Below are 19,967 nucleotides of genomic sequence, written 5' to 3'. Positions count from 1 at the left end.
AATAAATTCACTTGAACCTTGAATAGCAACAGTGGAATTAATTAGATCGTATATAATTTTAATCAGCCGCTTAATAATAGCTATAACGTAATAGACATTATTTTTAAATAGTTCCCCTTAATAATAGCTATAAAAAAATTAATAAACTTATGTGACTAAATTATTAGTTAAAGTGAAACTTTCCACAGGGAGGAGAGGTTGCGTGATACGATATGCTACTTTACGTAACAAAACTAATTTTTATTGATAAAATTATTGAAAACGAACATATAGACGAACGAGATAAAATCTATGCAAACACAATTTTCTGTCATTTTCTTACGAAATCACGTAATTTCGCGAAAGTTGCAATAATGTCGACCATGTAAGCCCAATAATCTTGCAGACAACCAGCTACGACAAAAAAAACTCTTCCCAGAGCAACTTTTCTAACTCTTCTTTTCGACTTTGAATTTCACACCAAAATTTTAATTATGTCGTTTATTACACGAATTCTGTTGATTTTTCGCGCTTGAAAATGTATGCGGGAAATAACCGGTACATTGTCGTGTCTGATACGTAGGAAGTATATGTTAAAGAAACAACATTTATGTTGTGTCTGGGGACGACCTTCCATCGCGACTATCAGTTAACACGAAAACTGCATACGATGGACTTTAAAACCGGATATTTTTATTCGTCAGTTGTAAAAAATGCTATTACCTACAAGATATACGCTATCGTGTGAGGATGCGTAATAATGAAGACGCTCTTTCTCTCTTTCTGTCTGGGTCGCCGTTGATACCGAAACATGAAGATTTGTACTTTGAGTTTGACATTTCCACACTTCATTTGTCACTTCTGACAAATGCAAATTATCTGAAGTCTCTCTCATTGTCGATCTCAAAGTCCAGCGTTAAACTACGCGCTACGCGCGACGCGTCTGCGGCGGGAATAAACGGTCGAGCTTGCGTTTGTTATTGTGTTTACTTTTAATATTGGGTAACATATCTGTAATCCTGGACTTTAAACATGGACACTAACAAATGAGTTGATAGTCGAAAAAAGATCATTTACGCTAATGACATCGAATATCAGTGACATGTCGATCGACTGCGACGCGAGAGTCGAGTAACAATGTAGACCGCGCGTTTCCGACTCTAGAAATAGTCTAATTGATCGTCGGACAGCGACAATGAAATTAATTAGCTCATATATGATTTTAATTAGCCACCCGATGACTTAGCTATAGCATAACAGTTGTAATTTTTAATTAATCTGTCTAATAAACAAGAACTAAAGGCGGCAACAAGATTCCAATCAGGGAATTCTACAGAGGATCGGCTGATCGATTCTCTACATCATGTTCATTAAGCTTATTAATATCACGACGTCGATAATGAGTTAATATAAACCTTGGCTCTGGCGTGTCAAACGGCGCAACAATTTCTCAACTCGCTTCGTAAAGAAGCGAACGCTCCGATGCCCCTTATGCAAGGAGAACTTTTTTATCGAAGTGATATTCCGAGGAAAATTTCAGATTCCGAGATATCGCGCTGACAGCAGCATTAAATATAGCAGAATTAAATATAGTAGTTACGCGAATCGCGGGAGAGAGAGAGAGAGAGAGAGAAGTCCGGACGATCTAATGCCGCCTCACCGTTCCCGCCGTCCACTCCTGAAGGATCTTCCCTCCCTTTTTTCCATCCTCTCGCGGAAATCGGATCCCGCTCATCGCAAGTGGTGTGTTCGCTCGAGCCCTGAGGAGGAACGGCCGGTGTCTAATTTCTGTCTTCCCTACGAAGGGCTTCCGGTATCTGACATCTGAGGGCGAATGGAAGTAGAAGAAGCTCGGAGTCACACTACCAGGCACTGAATGGCACCAATCGATATATGCCCAGTCTGGTAGCCTGGTATCCGCCAGGATATCACCGCCGAATATACCCGCGGCTTGACTTTCGCCTACGAAAACCTCTTTCTCTTCCGTCATCGTGAGACTCCAAGTCGTCCACGATGACTCGACGTGCCGCCGTGAATCGCGGCGACACGCCACCGCACTCTTTGCGCCGTCCGGGACGTCAGCCAGCCCTACGGGGGCGAACTTTGCCCTACTGGCAGTTTAATAAAATTCGCGTGTTAACTGTACAATCGCAATTTTCACCGCGGAACTCTCTCTGCGGTCTTTTATCAATATCGCCTGCTCCTCCTCCATCTCATTGTCGCTCTGTCTCTCGCTTCTATCACAAGCTAAATGCACGAAACGCCATTGAGAGACTTTCAATTTGCAATTTGTCGAGGCTTCTTTCACAGAGTGAATGAATGAGTGCTGTGTAGAACGAGAATTAAAAGCTGCGCGGGAAGCCGTGATGCAGCGAAAGTTGCTTGTGTCGAGCTTGGAGTCGTTGCAGTGCTCACAAAGAGAACCGCGATTCAACGCTGTGAAGGCAATTTAAGATGAGAATTACATTGGATTTTTATTTATGGGGACATCTTAAGAGACTCTCTTTATGATATTCCTGTTGCTACTGTGGAAATACTCCGAAATAGTATTGTCGCTTCGTGTGACAAAATACGAAATACTCCGGGAACTTTTGAACGTCTTCGACAATCTATGCGACGTCGACACGAGGCATGCATCAATGCGGAAAGAAATCATTGCCAGCAATTTATGTAATGAAATGTTCTTGCGGTTCAAATGTTGTTAAAATCTGTAAGTAAAGTAAACAAGAAATGTTTATAACTTGGAAAGGAAGCCATGTTTATATAACTTTTTTTCATCCTTACAATGAGTGGAATATGCTCTTAAAGTTTGGTCAACTATTTCTGAAGCATCCTGTATAAGTTATTTATTCCGAAGAATTATGTCATTTACGCATACATTACGTGTATCATCTATCTTTTCTATTAAGCTTTGTTGACTACATTATGTTTTTTTTATTCGGGTGTATATATCGTTATATATCATTATTATATTAATTATATTTATAGCATTATATTTGTTTAATTAAATTTTTATTAAAATATAATAATATACTAATGCACTGTTATTTAGCAATTTACTTGATTATATATACATACAGAATATTTCTTCTCACTTTACTTTAATTTTACCCAGAAGTTTTCTAAGCAAATTGAGGGCAATTGCTCTTCATCTAAAATCGAAGAAAATCGTTATTCATTTTTCAATTTTTAGCATATCTTTGTAACCAAGTCCTAAAATAAAATTTTGTTGACGTGGGAATTACATGCGGAGCAGGCCGTTTTCAAAACTACTTTTACGAATTTTTTTAACAGAAACGGTAGGATCAATGGACTTGAAATTTTTACAGTGCATTAATGTATCATTAATATTCAAAGCATAAAATAAATTTTATTGAATCACAAGAACAATTTAATTTGTAATTACAGATAAAAATACAGTCATCCATTTGCGAGTTCTATGTTGGCTGTCGACGTAATTCCAAGCCTCTCATTACTCTGAAACCAAAAACTGAGAAAGATTTTTAAAATATACGATTGCCATTATAGCTCGTACTAAAATGAAGGCAGTGAAGCCAAGTTTGAAAAAATAATGACTATGAAAAAAAAAGTATCAAAAATGAAACTTTTCTCAACTTGTAATCATGTTTAAAAAAATGAGTAAAATAAAATATAACTGTGTTCGAGGAGCGAAAATTACATGTCTACTATATATTGTGTAAAAATTTCAAGTTATTCGGTTCAATAGTTTTCGCGTAATCGAGTCGACAGTTTAAAAAAATGGTGTTTCCAGATAAACACGTTTAAAGTTTTATGTGTACTTCCCATGTAGATAATAACAAATTTTCATCGATTGTATGAAAATGTGATTGCTGATCGAATCATTAACTCTTTCGATACAAGCGTCAACTATAATCGACAGCCGCTCAGCATTCACTTTTTTATTTTATTGTTAATAGTGATTTACGTCTCAAAATGATCTCTCATCTTTTTCCAGCAACAATTTCTATATTGTTTCATCAGAAGATGAAACACATGAAAATGCTTCACAGACATAACCTAATCAGAAAAAAAATATTTAAAAAACATTTAAAAGACATTTTTGAAACGGAAAAAATAATTTTAAACATATTATTAATGTAAAATAAATATTAAATAATCGTTAAATAAATATTTTTTCTTCATCATTATTTTAAATAAAAAATTAATATAAAATAAACGTTAAATAAATGTTGAATAAACGTTAAACAAATATTTTTTGTACAATGAATAGAAGAAACCATAAAAAAGAATATAAAATAAATATTTGAAAAACGTTAAAAAATATTGCCCGCTGAGTGGGAAGTGCTCTCGCGTTTTCGATGCGTTGGCTAACTTGTGTCATAAAAACCCACCGTATCGAAAAAGTTTTAAAGATACGATAAAGGAATATAATTTGCATAGACGCATCATTGCGAGATTTACGACGCGATTGAACCGTGGCGACCGTTCATTCTCGCGACCGATTGCGTGCAGTTACCGAAGTCGACCCATGAGAATCCCGCAGCTGGACTAACAGTCGTCACGAGGTGAACCGCAGGTGCGAGCCGGCGATTTCAACGCTTCGATACGCGCAACATTCGAGCGAATAATTAGCGATCTTTGCCGGAGCGATGAACGTATTTCATCGAATTATCACACGTTATCATAATGTAACGCATCGTTACATTAACGCGAACATTAAATGGCGCATGATCCATTTTGCTACCAATCGTCGCGAGACGATGAAATCAAGCTGTTTGATTTGAGAATCGTATTGATTTGCCATTAACAATTTCCTTCTTGTCTCATGCGAGACATTCGTCGCGAACGAGGAGCGCGAACATTTTTCTCATCTTATTACGTTTATTATCCGCGAGGGATATTATCTCGCGATGTTTGCACCCTGAAAACGATACGGTCAAGATGAAGAAGTAATAATGGCGGCCGATTATGCACGGTACATGTATATGTATGTTTACCGGCGAGATCCTGCGCACATCAGCACATAGTCATAATTTAATTATGATAACCCGTCCATATACACTTTTTTCGAAAGACGCAATGAAAGAGAAAGAAGACGATGTGTTTTTCTTCCCTCGCGAGGAGCATTGTGACGATTGCGCTTATCGTTCCTCGATAAACAACAGTCGCCAGCACGGCTAATTATTTAACAGCAAAATCGGTACGACTGCACGACTTGTAATTCGTAGCTCGCGCGAGTTTAAACCGCGCTTGCTGATAAGACTCTATAAGTTTGGACTCTATAAGCGGTTGGAGATACACCGGTGCCGCTTGCCGATGATAACGCTCTGTGGTAATGACCGAATGTTTCATTCGCCCGTAATTATATCAGCTTTCCACGTGATTCGGCAACGTGAATTTGCTCGCATTAATCGCGGATCGATTATCACCGCGTTAAGAAGTTTCTACTCCCGTGAATCCTTGACGTCGCGTCGCGCGCGATTACAATCGTTAATTGATGTTTTTATTTTACAGATTATTAACAGATCATGCGTGACGCGAGACAAAACACCGCGAGCGTGTTTAGAATCCTATTACGCGAATTTGTTTTGTCTTCGCGCGACGGCGATGATAGCGGCGATATTTTAGTGTTACATACAGAGATGTCGAAGAGTCCTCATGCCATAATTAACGAATACGCTGACCTATCGTAACTGTCGAACATGTTGAAACGCTCATCGGGGGCCACGAGTTCAGCTATTACGACGATAAAGATCTACGAAAGAAAGAAAAAGCCGAGCGCGCGCGCGCTTAATATAGATTAGTAACGTCGTGGTTGTTTTACCGCTTAATGGGTTTTAATCTCTGCTCGTAAATTATTTCCGACAAAAACAGATTATTGTCCCTGTAAATAATTCGTGCTTATTAACACGATGGTGACTCTTTGGAAATTGGACAAGACAATTAATTGTGCATATAATATAATACAGAGAGATACTGCGTAAAAATACACCAAATCTTAAAGTAATATTTCTGCAAAGATAGAATTCATGACTAAAAAAGTTATTTGATAATGAAAAAATTAAGTTCGACTTCAAGAAAAAATTATATTTAACTCCATTTTTGGAACGTTATTAAAAATCCAAAAGCAACTTTGCGTACAAATATCACGATTGTTGATATGTTTGACTCCTGTTTTTGTGTTAATCTTTTAAAATCTCTTTACCGTTTAATGGGTTTTAATCTTTGTTCGTAAATTATTTTCAACAAAAACAGATTATTATCCCTGTAAATAATTGTGCTTATTAGCACGATGGTGACTCGTTGGAAATTGGACAAGACAATTAATTGTATTATATAATATAATACAGAGAGATACTGCGTAAAAATACGCCGAATCCTAAAGTAATATTTCTGCAAAGATAGAATTCATGACTGAAAAAGTTATTTGATAATAAAAAAAATTAAGTGCGACTTCGGGAAAAAATTATATTCAACTCCATTTTTGAAGCGTTATTAAAAATACAGCAACTTTACGTGCAAATATCACGATTGTTGATATGTTTGACTCCTGTTTTTGCGTCAATCTCTTAAAATCTCTTAAAATGTTATATACGTTAAATTTAAATGGGGATTACATATGCGTTGCAGCCAGTTTCTAAAGGAACTCTGCAATTATCGGCACGAGGACAGATGGAAAGGCGGCGGCCACCGTTTCTCAGAGCTTCCAGCAAAGCCAAGGAGGTAAGAAACAATTATTGTTATAATTGTAAGTTATATAGATTAAGATTAAGATATAGATTAAGATATAGATTAAGATTATATAGAATAACTATGATAGTACAGAGAAGATTAACGAAATGTAAATCTTAAAATGTAAATCTCAAAATTTCAATCGCCTAATTACGTTTGAAAGATCACAATATTTGAAAATAATATAATTCCAAATTAGCTAAGAAATTTGCAGATCAAAGAAATTACAATCGATCTTATACATTCTGTGTGTTGAAACACTTGAATAGAAAGCAATGACGCTTACTTGTAATTTTTCGAAAAAGGAAAAAGAGAGAGAATGGACTGATGAGATCAGAAAGCAAATCTCGAAAAATTATTGTCCGTTTCTGTGAAAAAAAATTATAAAACATATGTAATAATTATGAAAATATATATGAATGAATACTATGGCCCATATTCAGAACGTGCTTATAACTATGTTAGCGCGCTATTAACCAATGAAACCAATGAAAAGCCACGTAATATGCCTTCTGATTGGTTAACAGCGCACTAACATAGTTATAAGCACGTTTTGAATATGGGTCTATAAATTTTATATTAAATACGATTAACTTTAAATGTTTAACGTACTTAATATATGCTTATGTATTTTATTATTTGGATATTTACAGAATCGCAAACGATATTAAATGAAAATTTAATTTCATTATATACGTTCGTTTATGTACTATCGTAATATATATTGCTATTTTAGATAGCAGATTAGAAATAAGTGATTTGTTATTGAAAAGGCAAGGTTAGAACAATCAAGATTAGAACCAACAAGATTAACTAATAAGGTTAACTAACAAGCTTATAAGGCTTGTAATATTCCGTTCCTTTATTTTATTTAATGAACTATCAACATTGTTCATGGCTCGTTGATTAGCCGCTCTCTTTATACAAGTTACCTGATAATTTTATTAAGTTCGTTATTTATTATTAATACTTACCACAATTATCCAATTATCAAAGTTGCCTCGTACATAATATTCAAAGATACGTCCCATAATGCAATGGTTTGTTCCTCCCAAATGTACTATGTTACACTTTTGGTACTTACCAGCTTGGTACACAGCTGACAGACCTATGGTCTGTTCTTTTCAGCTGCACTACGGAACTAGTGCAATAAGTTAGAATGAGACAACTATATTTTTTCTCACTTTAACTTATTGCACCAGTTCAGTAGTGCAGCTAAAAAGAACAGACCATATATATTCACGGAACAAATCGTACATTACTACGTTCATCGATGTCATAGCAACTGGCGATAAACAATAAACAGAAACCTAACCAAATTAAAAATGCGCAACGTGTTCTTAACGATATTAACGATCTTCCTCTACACTTGTCGTATATTTGCATTCTATATCAATATGATATTTATACATACCATTATGTATATTTCTAAAGTAATACTGTAATATGAATTATATACATATGCAGAGAATATATGGAATCATATCAATGATATGAAACATGACTAGCGATTTAGAAGTAGACGATGAAAGCATTACTATAACGTAAAAATGATTTCTTGGTAAGAACTATATATCACTTGTACTTTTTACTTACAACTTCATATGTGAGAGGTTGTCCTAAAACATTGAATTAGAAAAATGAAATTTGGCAGTACCTTAGACTTAGAAGGTAGAATAATTGTTTAAGTACATGATTGTGCAACAATGACGTGCACAGTCATAATGTAAAAAAGAAATTAATTATATTTCAAGAAAATTATGCATTTTTGTAGACAGAACGAGGTAGCGGAACTAAGATGGATTCTGCACGCAGTGGGGGTGTTATAGAGGAGCAAGGCAGTGATGAAGATCTATCACCTGATGCATTGGTTAGACAAAATTATGAACTCCGTCACCGGTTGGAAGAAGAGGCTGCAAGTTACAAAAGACGTTTGGACACATATCGACAGGCCCAGCAACATCAAGCAGCTCTTGTTTCACGTTTACAAGCTAAAGTAAACATTATGAATATTTCTCATCACATATATTAGTATAAGCTGCAGGTACCTGTAATAAAACAAGTAGTAATTGAGTGATTTTGTAGGTTTTGCAATATAAACAGAGATGTTCAGAACTGGAAAATCAAATGGCAGAAACTATTCCGTGTGACACTACTAGCAAATTAACAGCTGCTACTGTATCTTCTACTTCTGTGTTAGATGCTGCCCATCAGACACTCCGGGACTTACGTGAGGAACAAATTCATGACTTGGATACTGCTTTAAAAAAACTTGGAGAAGAACAGCGAAAGTATGTAGAAATACAATTTAAATTGACATTGAATATCTTTTAATTAATAACAATTATTGATCAATAAGTGTGAAAGATGTGCTGTAGTGGAAATACATTTTTTTCTATTGCAGGTGTGAAAAGCTTTTGCAGTTGAATGCATCCTTGAAAGACCAGCTAGAAGAATCTCACCAAACGAACGAGACGTTAACTAATGACCTGCAAAAACTAAGCAACGACTGGGATATATTGCGCGAGGAATTGGCAATTAAGGAGGATGAGTGGAAAGAAGAAGAACAGGCATTCAACGAATATTACACTTCTGAGCATAACAGACTACTGAATCTTTGGCGTGATGTTGTGTCTGTTAAAAGATTGTTTGCGGAAATGAAATCTGCTACTGAAAGAGACTTGTCTAAACTACGCAATAAAATCATCACATCATCTAATGAGATTACATCGGCATGCAATACTACAAGCTTTGCCATAAAACTGCAAGCAAATACAATGCAACCTATGGTAAATTATTACATAATTACAAACTGTCAGTACATTGAACTCAATTTATTTCTGCTTTTAATGATATTCTTTTATATCATGTTTGCTCTCTTTTATTTTCAGCCGTATCAGAAGATACAACAACAAGAAGAAGGACAAACTACGTCTGATTTGAAAATAGAAATTGCGGCACTTAAACAACAATATGATACTGCTCAACATGAAATTCGTACGAAGGAAGACCGAATAAATCAACTCATTCGAGAAATCCATAATTTAGTAAATATCGCTTTTACTTCATGTCCTAATCTTGGCTAAACCTATATGGTAGTATCAATTTTGATATATACAGGAAGAAAGATGCGGTGTTTCGGAAGCAGCAGTGACCCAAACTGCGCGAATGCAGGAAGACATCGAAGTTCTGCAAACAGCATTAAGAGATATAGCGCATGCCGTGATTCAGGATGCCGAATCTCGGGATATCGATGCCAAACAGGCACCTCCACACATTCACCTATCACCTAGTGGGCCAATCCCGCAGAGATCGCCGAAGAGAGGTGCAAGAAGTAGTACCATACCTGCATTTGCTGAAAGTACCATAAGCGCGGTACAAGCAGCTCTGCACAAGTATCAATTGACTATACACGAGTTACAAGTAAACATACATTCACTATATATCCTATCAAAAGAAAGATCGGTGAATTGGTTATTTACGAGTTTTTTCGCATTAGGTAAAACTGCAAATGAACAAGGAGCAGCTTTTAGCAATGCGCAAACAGTGCGACACGGCGGAGGAGAACGCTAAATCTCTAAACGTAAAAGTTGCAGAGCTGATCTCTCAATTGGATACATGTCGTTCGCAATGTACTCAGCTGAATCAAGAGAAAGAAATGTTGCAGAAGGGTCTTGACACAATAAGATTGGAGAAGAACGCGTTGGATAAAAATAGGGTGGAACTTAATAGTATGGTAAGACTTAAGCTCGGTTGCACCAACATTATTTTGATTTTAAGCGACACTTGAACGTGCGTCTATTTCTTTATCTTTCTTTTTAAATAAATAAAGACATGCATGTTCAAATCTCGCTTAAAGCCAAACTAACATTGGTGTAATCGAGCCTTAAAACATCAATATACTGTTTTGATTATTCTAACAGTGAATATGATGGCGACAATACATGTTTATGTTATAGGTAGAAGCCCTTAATAACGATTATGATAAACTTCAGAAGACAAACAATAAATTGCAGAAAATGTGCGACAGTTTGGAAGATGAGAAATTGTATCTGCAAAATGAGCTTAGTAGAGTATCAAAGGATGCTGACTTAAGGTAAACAAACTAACGACGATCTATTCTCTCTTTCTCCTCTTGCACAATAAGTATTGTTTGCAAAATGATATCTCCAGGGAATTAAGTTTACGGTCAGAGGAAGATAGATGCAGTAAAATGAGAGAGGAACTACTGACATTGCGAGAAGATTTAAGTAAGGCTTATCTTGCCAAGGATATGTTGGAACAGCAAAAATTGGAAACTGACGGATTAATTTCTCAGATAGAAAAAAGCAAAGGTATTGTAACTTATAGATCATAAATAGAAGCGTCATTAATGTCATGTAAATAATTTAGGTGATCTTGAATTGGAACTGGAGCGGATATTGCTCGAAAAGTCGGACGTACAGGAAATTCTGATAAAAATAGAAACAATGTGCTCTAATCACGAGCAGGATAAGCAAAGATTGCAAGAAGAATTAAAAAAGGTAACGTCTTGCATTATCCATGCGATAATGAACATTTGATACTAATTATAGATATTTGCTGTAGATGACAGACGAAAAAAATAAGCTCGCGAGTCAGTGTATCGACCAACAGGGCGATTTGAATTCATTGAGAAAAGAGTTGCTACAAGCAGAGCAAACTCGGCTTGATATAGAATCTGAGAAAGTCACATTGAACGAAAAGATTAAATTTCTCGAGATAGAAAAAGAAAAGGTCGAGATAGAGCTGGGTCAAGTGACCCGCGAACGTGGGGATTTGAGTAATCAATTGTCAGTTTTGGCGCGAAAAAAGGAAACGTTAAATGAAGAGCTTATGAGAATTAGGCAAAGACTAGAACAATCCAACGAGATGAATGCGCGAATAAATAGAAATTTGGAGGATCTCGTGAAAGATAACGAGGAAAAACAGGCAAGGGCAATTATTTATATATATATTGAATATTATTTTACCGTATGTTTCTCCGCTAGTATGTATTAATGTCGTGAAAGACGATCATCTGTTTCATCTTTACAGGTGCTTCTGGAGACAAATGAGAAGGAATTTCAAAGGTTGCAGGAGCAACTTGCATCAATGCGCACCGAGAAGGAAACATTAGAAGGGGTATTGTTTGACACCCAAACCAACTTGGAAGCTACACACGTGAGGAAGACGCAATTGGAGAAAGAACAAAAGGAGTTGTTGATAAAACAGGAAAGTTTGAAGGGACAAATCGCACGATTAACGAAAGAATTAGAAAACAGCGAGAAACGTGCGCAGGATATCAAACAATCGCTCACGCAACAGAGTGGCGATCAGGTTGCAGAATTTCAACAAATTATATCCAATATGAAGAAGCAATCTGAAGACAATATCAAAAAAGTGAACGACGAAAAGGTATTTCTTTATATAATCCTCTATAGAAATCATTATTCTAGAACTGCTTTTGAACACATTTCTATTCTCAATTTGTCACTCTTATCTTCACAAGGAACAAGTAAGGATGAGCTTGGAAAAACGTCTGCAGCAGTCTTTGTTGCAACTCGAGGGAGAGAAGAACGAAGAGATTAATCAGTTGCAACAGAGAATCGAGGAGTTGCAACAACACATAGAGAATTTATGCAAACAACACGAAGAAGTGCTCCTTAGAGCCGAAAATGATAAGCAACAAGCGCTCCTTATAGGTACGTGAACGTTCTTTATTAACTTTCGTAAGACTAACATCTGTAACAGATATCAAGTATAATCCCTGCAACAGATATCAGTTATATTTTAATCTGTTCCAGCTCATCATGATCAGCAGGCTTTGCTAGAAAAACTGGAAACTATCATACGTGAATTAGAGGAAGAGAAGAGCAACTTGGATCGTGTTAAAAGGGATGCCGCGTCGCGTGCCGAGCAAGAACGTAATAATACAAATCAACTGCGTGACGAGTTAAATCGCCTCAGGACGAAATTAGACGAGACGAAGTTGAGAGCAGATGAGGAGAAGATGAAACTCGATCTGAAGATAGAGGAGCTTTGGAAAGAGCGCGAATCCATACAGAGAGAAGCCGAAGAGCTGCAAGTTCAGTTGCACATGGCGGAGGATAAAGTAGATGGACTGCAAAATCAGTTGCACGACACCATCAGAAAACTGAAAGACGCCGATAATATCAACGAAACGCTACGTAAGGAGCTGGTGGATATAAGAAGGCAATTGGCAGACACCACGTATGAAAAGGAGAAATACAACAACAGCAATAAGGAGTTGCGGGAACACGTGAAACGAATCGAGAGCGAAAAAAGAGAACAGGGGAGAACGTTGGAGGAACTATACCAGAAGATATCGGCGCTGGAGGACGCGAGAACAAACATGGACGTCGAGAGGACGCGTCTGCAGACGCAAGTGCGCGACATGGAACGCGACGCGCTGCAGTTGCAGCAACAACTTCGCTTCACGCAGGATGAATTGCAGAAGTGCCACGAGAACAACGCTCAGGCTCAAAACGAGGAAAAAGAGTTGCAATCGAGATTGGCCAACGAGACCGAGGAAAGGGAGCGAATACAGCTGCAGCTGCATCAAGTGAAGAAACAGGTGGTTGACTTGGACAACAGTTTGGAGGTCACACGGCAAGAACTGGGACGATTGCGCACACGAGCAGACGAGGAAGACGAGAGGTGGCACGCCCGTGAACAAGAGTTGTTGGTGCGCCTCGAAGATAGCCGTTGTCGCGAGAGGAAGCTGGAAGATCAAAAGCACAATCTGGAAGTATGTCTAGCCGACGCGACGCAGCAACTACAAGAGCTGAAGGCACGTCTTGGCGGGTCCGAAGGCAGAGTAAGAGCTCTCGACGCTCAATTGTCGCAGTTGGAAAGCTCGAAGAAGGAGGTGGAGCAGAAGTTGAGCAGCGTGGGCTCCACGTTGCGTCGTATCGCTGGCATTCAGATGGATGGGAGTGTGAACATGCCGTTCAAGCTGATGAGTCCTTCGCGGCGATGGAGCCCGGCACGCGCGCAGGATCATGGTGACACCAGCAGGGATGTCATAGTGGACGTTGATCCTGAAGCCGTCAGGAAAGGCGTACGGTCGCTGATGCAGCAAGTCGCCCAGATCGAGCGTGAGAGGGATGACTATAAGACGGAATTATGCAGCATGAAAAAGCAACTGACGGAATCGCAGGAGAATCAAAGCAACACAGACATTAAAGTGAACAGTCTTCTGGCTAACATCCGTACGCTCCAGGAGGAGAAGAACTCCTTGGAGGCGAAACTGACTCAGAAGCAAACCGGTTATCAAGCCCAACTCGAAGTGCTCCAACAGAAAACAGAAGAATGTGAACAGTTATATGAGAAACTTACAACTCTCGAATTAAAGATCAGCACGGAAACAGAAGAGAAATCTCAGTATGAGGACAAGCTAGAAAAGATGAAACAAGCGTTAAGCAGATTGGAAACGGAAAAACGCGCTCTTCAGGAAGAGGTTGGCCGCAGCGAGTCCCGCGCGACCAAATTGGAGTTACAGAGAATGTCCATGGAGGGGGATCTCCAGAGGTTGCAGATGATGCTGCAGGAGAAAGACGTGCAAGTCCAGAAACTGCAGGATCGCACGGATGCACAAAGCCGCACCATGGCGAGTTTGGAAGAGCGCTGCGTGTCCTTGAAATCCACCATAGAGCAACTGAATCTGGCATTGGAGAAAGCGTCGGCGACGGAAAGCGAACTTAAGGGTGAGATCAATCTACTGCAACGTAATATCATGGAAATCACCACTTCCTCGCAGAACAACAACGAAAGGCTGAAGCAGCTGCAGAAACAACTCTCGAACACGGAGAACGATCGCAGAGTATTATCCGAGCGTTTGGAGACCGCTCAACAAACCCTGAGCGACTTGAGACACACGAACCAATCGTTGACTGATCAGAACGCCCGATTGCAGAACGAGTTGGCGAACAACGAAGTACAACGATCAGCTTTGGAGTCGCAGTTAAGGTTATCCAGCTGGCCGCAAGAAGGCAGCGTGAGTAAAGATGAAGAGCTGCTGCGCCAGTTGCAAACTGCTCAGAGGGAGAGAAGCGAGATGAGAGGAAAGGTGGATGCTCTAAGCGATAAGGTGAAGCTGCTGGAAGCTGACAAGCGTAACTTGGAGCGCCAAATCGCCTCAGCCAAGACCAACATCATCCGCAGTAAGAGCTACGAACGTCCTGAAAAAGCGCATGTGGAGCTTCTGGGTACAAGTTACAGCCTCGACAACTTGGAACATGAGAATAGAGAGCTGAGATTGAAGGTACGCAGACTGGAGACCCAACTGGCGGAGAAGGAAGCCGAACTGATACGAGTGAAATCGACGCACGTCCACTCGCACTCGCTGTTAGACAGTAGTCGAGACAGAAGCGGCGAGTTGGAGCGAATCAGAGCCGCGCAGTTGCAGGCAGAAAAACTGCTGGAAGCGAGAGAACAGAGCCACCGTCAGCAGGTGTTGCGTTTGGAGAATCAGGCATGTATTTTATATATGTTATATATGATATCTTCTCCTTTTTCGACTTACTTTAGGACTCAGTCCTGTATCCTATCCACTATGCCTTTCCTTCTGTCATGTTGACGTCCAGCTCTCATACCATCGCTTTGGCAGTCGTCCCGGAAGTCTAAAGGATCTCACTTTTCCGTTTTTGGCAATCTTTGCAAGCCGATCAACGTGCATCCTCTCCACATGGTCCCTCCATGCTCATCTTCTGACGAGCAGGGCGCTACCGATAATACATCTCAGGATTCTCATTTCTGTTGTTCTTAAGAGACGTTTAGTAGCGGTAGTCTCTGCTCTTGTTTCTATGGCGTATGTCATTACCGGCAGTACGCAAGTTTTGTATATTCTAATCTTGCTTTTCAGTCTCATGTGTTTACTTCTCCATATTAAGTCAAATAGGTAGCCTGATATCATGGCGGCTTTGGTCACTTGCTTTTGTACTTCCTCGTTCAGGTTCCTGTTGCTTGTGATGTGCGCTCAGAGATACCTGAAAGTCATGTTTGTTCCACACCCTTGTCATATATTACCAATTTGCATCGCCTCGGTTCTAAAGATGTGCGAATCAAAAATTTTTATATCGAATCGAATCTCATTTTTTAAATTCGAATTGAATCGAATCTATGAAATTTCATTCGAATTCGAATCGAATCATTAAAAAATTTAATATGACTATTAAACATGCAAATAATGATCGAAGATTTTTATATGAAAGGGAATATTGATATTGTAATATCATCTTAAAGTAAAATATATGTACTTAAATATATACTTAAATATTTAAAGTAATAATATATACTTAAATATTTAAAGTAATTTATAATTAAGTTATTAATTAATTAAATAATATTATAATTAATTAATATAATTAGTATTGGATAAGATAATATAATGAATTAAGGAATAATTAATTTTCGTTTAAAGAAAAATTTTAAATATAATTAATTAAGGAATTAAGGAATAAGATAATATCATTAATTAAATAATATTAAATTAAATAAGTTAAGTTAATTACAAAAGTTAAGGGTTCAAACATATAGGCCCAGATGGCCCGTTTTGTAGCTGATGCATGCAAACGATAATATTTGATTCCTATTCGAATTATTCGGATTCGAATAGTTCGCACGTCTCTACTCGGTTCTTTGGCTACCACGGGCGACTGGGTTTTTGGGATTGATATAGACATATTATATTTTTTGCTGTCAATTCGAATTGGTGTAAGAGCCTTTGGAGATTATCTTCATCCTCGAATGTTATCACGGCATCATCCGCGTGACAGATTATCTTTATTTCTTTGTTTTCTATCCTGTATCCCAGTCGTCTTCACTTCCTTAATAATCTCATCCATAATAACATTGAACAGCGCCGGACCTAGGCTGTCCCCCTGTCTGACTCCTGCTGAGACTGGTATCTTCTTAGTAAAGCTGTTTCCCATCTTTATGAAAGTATTATTGTCGTTATTGTACAGTTTGTTCAATAAGAAAGTGTTGGTGATAATCTAACAACAATAAAAGATAAAATCAAGTTGTTTTCTTTAAACGAAAATAGAAGATTTTTAGTAATGCGCAATTATCTAATATTTGATCCAGTTGCTTCCATTATCAATTATTGCTTGGCATCATTTTTGCATATTTTCGACCAGATTTTCGGCGTATTTTGGTAAAGAATGCCATATTGTTTTTATTTTTATGCACAGCTGCTTAAAAATAAAGACACGCTTCCCTTTAAGTTTTATCTTAAGGTATGACCACATATTTTCGATGGGATTTGCGTCTGGAGAGAATGCCGACCAATCCATCATAGTTATGCCATTTTTGAGCTTTTCTGACAGCAGCGGTTTTTTCATAGTGGACCGAAATGTGATGATACCACGTCATTTTCATGCAGGCGGCTTCTGATGGTATTAAGTGAAATATGTTGATCTTTTCGGCGGAGTTTTACTTGGGCCTAATGCAGGGTAAAACTGGGATTCGTCTGAAAGAGACACAAGATCGCTTTGTCCTGCTTCGGAGTCGTTGCATGAGACAGCCCTCTTTCTGGCAGGTCGTTAACATTTCCAGCGATTTTAAATCTATTTACTATATCTCACTTTCTTACGGAAGCCTCTAACTTTTTAATTGCTCTAGCAGTTGCTACGATTGTTAATTTTGGTCTTTTAGAATGGTTAATAAGAAACACTGTCTCCTAACGCTTTAAATATTTTACACTCATTTTTAAAAATAATGTTTACTTCTACCGACTACTCAACGCAACTTTTTGATGTACACTGTGCAAAAGAAATTAGTTCAAGATTCAAACAGTATAAGGAAGACGGTACTACTGATTTTCTACAAAAATATCATCCACACTTTCTTGTTGAACAGACTGTATGTTATTCTTATAACGAAACACATGATAAAAAAATTCCGCAATTTTCTTTAAGTTATTTCATTTTTCTGGAATACTGTGTAACATACTGATCAAATTTTTATCATTCAAACTGTGTAAACTAGATCGTAAGAGAGCAATATATACACTTGCAGATACAACTGTTACGAGAACAACTGAATCAAGAGATAAAGCGCAGACAGTTGTATGTTTTACGGAGCTCGCGAGCCGGCAGAGAGATGCAGCAGCTGCGACAAGCACTGGGTGACTCGTTGAGGACCGTGGCGCAGGATCCGTCGTTGGACGCGGTGCTGTTGGAGCATGAGGCGCGGAAATTGGACTCTACTTTGGCGAGTACCGCCAGTTTACCGCCGTCATTAGCACTACCTGCTCCACCGTCTTATGACAGATCCAGCACTCCGTCGCAGCTCAAATAACGCAAGAAATAGATCATCGACTGAATTTTCTGCGATAACTGCCAATGTATATCGAGTGATACTTATGTATTCGCTCGTAAGTTATACCTTTTTGAGAATATGTAATGCAATAATGCGCCGCAGCGTATTTGGGAATATAATTCGGTGTGTACGCTCGTCGAGGGGATTGCATATCAAGTTATTAGAAAGAGAGCATGTAGTGTCATTGATTGTATCACACGATGAACTCTACGAATTAATAGTGCTTCTTGACATTTTACGATTATAAGAAACAAAACCTGCAGATTTTTCGATGATGTTACTTCGTTTGATATATAATCTTTATATCAGACATATTAAATTTGTACCGAATTTTTTTATACAAATTTTTATGCTTCCAATGATCAGGAGATGTTGGGTCTGTAAGTATTTCCTGTATTTCATTGATGCGCATGAGATACGTAGCAGTTTCTGTGACATATGTGAATTTTGTGAGACATACTTGGCCAAATCAATAATTTTTACAATTTTCTTTCATCACATGAATTCTTATTTGTTGACCATTATGTAAAAGCAAACTTAATCAGTGATTAATGCGCATGGAAATCTCATCTCATTCACGAATATGATCCATAACATTTACTAAAGCGTACATACATATATACATATGTAATCATTTAACGTTTGAACAACGAAATTGTTAAAACAAATTATATACATATGTACTAGTCTATAATCCGTCCATTAGTGTTGTTACTAGTCAATTTAAATTTACAAATTTATTTATTTTAAGAAGAGAGAAATATGTTGAACAATATCATATCTCATTTTGTCTGGAAGACAATTAAGAGAAAAAAGAAGAGATGTATTAAAAGAGTAAGGCTTGTATGCTTGTGATTTGTGTAACGAGAAGTATGCTTATAATGTAGGCGGCAACAGAAAAGAAAACGAAAAAAAATGCTATGTTTAGTCTCGTCCCGAGACCAAAGAAAATCAGCAAACAAGAGCATTGTAGAGATATGCTTCCGATTAACTGGTAGACACAGAGCCATTGTTGAGCCATTTTATGTAAAGTGTAGAGAACGGTATGCTGCTAACAGAACATTAAAAACTGCTGGTGAGCATTAAAAGTACAGACATAGATGACAAAGGGTGGACTGTGTCTGTTCTTTATTATTAAGAATATAGACATCCAGTCCTATGCACTATATGTAGCCTGCCTCGGTTGAGCTGTCCAGCTTATGATACAAGAAGATGGTTGAGAGTAATAAAAGAAATATCGTTTATTCGTACATCTGCAATACGAGGTTTATCGATCGTAAAATCTGAATGTTAGAAACTAATCGCTGAAAACTTTTTTTAGTTGGTCTATTTGTATCTTTGTGACTGAAAGAATATCTTATTAGGTTTTCTTGGAGAAAAAACTGTATTTTCAATCAGTCATCTATCATATGCAGCTCATGAGTCGAGCATCGTTTCAGCAATACATTGACTTTATACATGTATTTTAATGACGTTCAAAAATTAAACTATTGAAATTTATAAAGCAAAATGGAGCTTTTAAATTTGAAATTATATAAGAAAATTACGTTGTGTATATTGTAATATCATATCGTTAAATCGTATGTTTTATTAATGTTCACACATTTGTAGAAATATATACATATATATAATATATGCATTGCAAATCTCGGAAAGATACCATTGTTAAAAAAAAAAATACCATCCCTGTCCTATTGAGTTATGCGAAACAACGTATGAAATTAAATATCACTCACCGTTATTTCTGCGCGCTCGTATTGTGTATTTCTTCTGCAAAGTGACTTCTTTTTCTCACCATTTTTTTTTTTCATATACATAGCTTGTCTTCAATCGAACCATCCAATGACATCCGTAATCCATTTTTATCATAACTGATATAAAATAAAAACAATAAACAAATAAGCGATACATTTGCGGCGAACTTCACGTCA

At 37.6% G+C, this 19,967-nt stretch overlaps 1 protein-coding gene across 3 annotated transcripts; it reads left to right on the top strand.

Moving 5' to 3' along the window:
* The first annotated feature begins 6,586 nt into the window (after positions 1–6,586).
* Root (ciliary rootlet coiled-coil, rootletin) lies at positions 6,587–19,570 on the top strand. Of its 3 annotated transcripts, none has more exons than XM_025306840.1 (15): positions 6,587–6,684; positions 8,468–8,689; positions 8,779–8,984; positions 9,098–9,482; positions 9,585–9,740; positions 9,814–10,116; positions 10,193–10,429; positions 10,653–10,789; positions 10,867–11,027; positions 11,086–11,216; positions 11,281–11,643; positions 11,749–12,108; positions 12,203–12,395; positions 12,498–15,187; positions 17,734–19,570. In XM_025306840.1, the coding sequence occupies exons 1-15, from the start codon at positions 6,634–6,636 to the stop codon at positions 18,013–18,015; spliced, it is 5,877 nt and encodes a 1,958-aa protein (XP_025162625.1). In that variant the 5' UTR covers positions 6,587–6,633; the 3' UTR covers positions 18,016–19,570. The 3 variants fall into 3 exon arrangements, with proteins under 3 accessions (XP_025162625.1, XP_019696930.1, XP_011139266.1); XM_019841371.2 differs by lacking the exon at positions 6,587–6,684 and adding an exon at positions 7,970–8,364; XM_011140964.3 differs by lacking the exon at positions 6,587–6,684 and adding an exon at positions 7,971–8,254.
* Positions 19,571–19,967: the final 397 nt, after the last annotated feature.

The sequence above is a fragment of the Harpegnathos saltator genome, unplaced genomic scaffold (genome assembly GCF_003227715.2).
Source record: "Harpegnathos saltator strain DR-91 unplaced genomic scaffold, Hsal_v8.6 scaffold806, whole genome shotgun sequence".
In the NCBI taxonomy this organism is placed as follows: Eukaryota; Metazoa; Arthropoda; class Insecta; order Hymenoptera; family Formicidae; genus Harpegnathos; species Harpegnathos saltator.
Note: the sequence above shows the minus strand (reverse complement) of the source record. Positions and strands in the feature narration are given on the sequence as shown.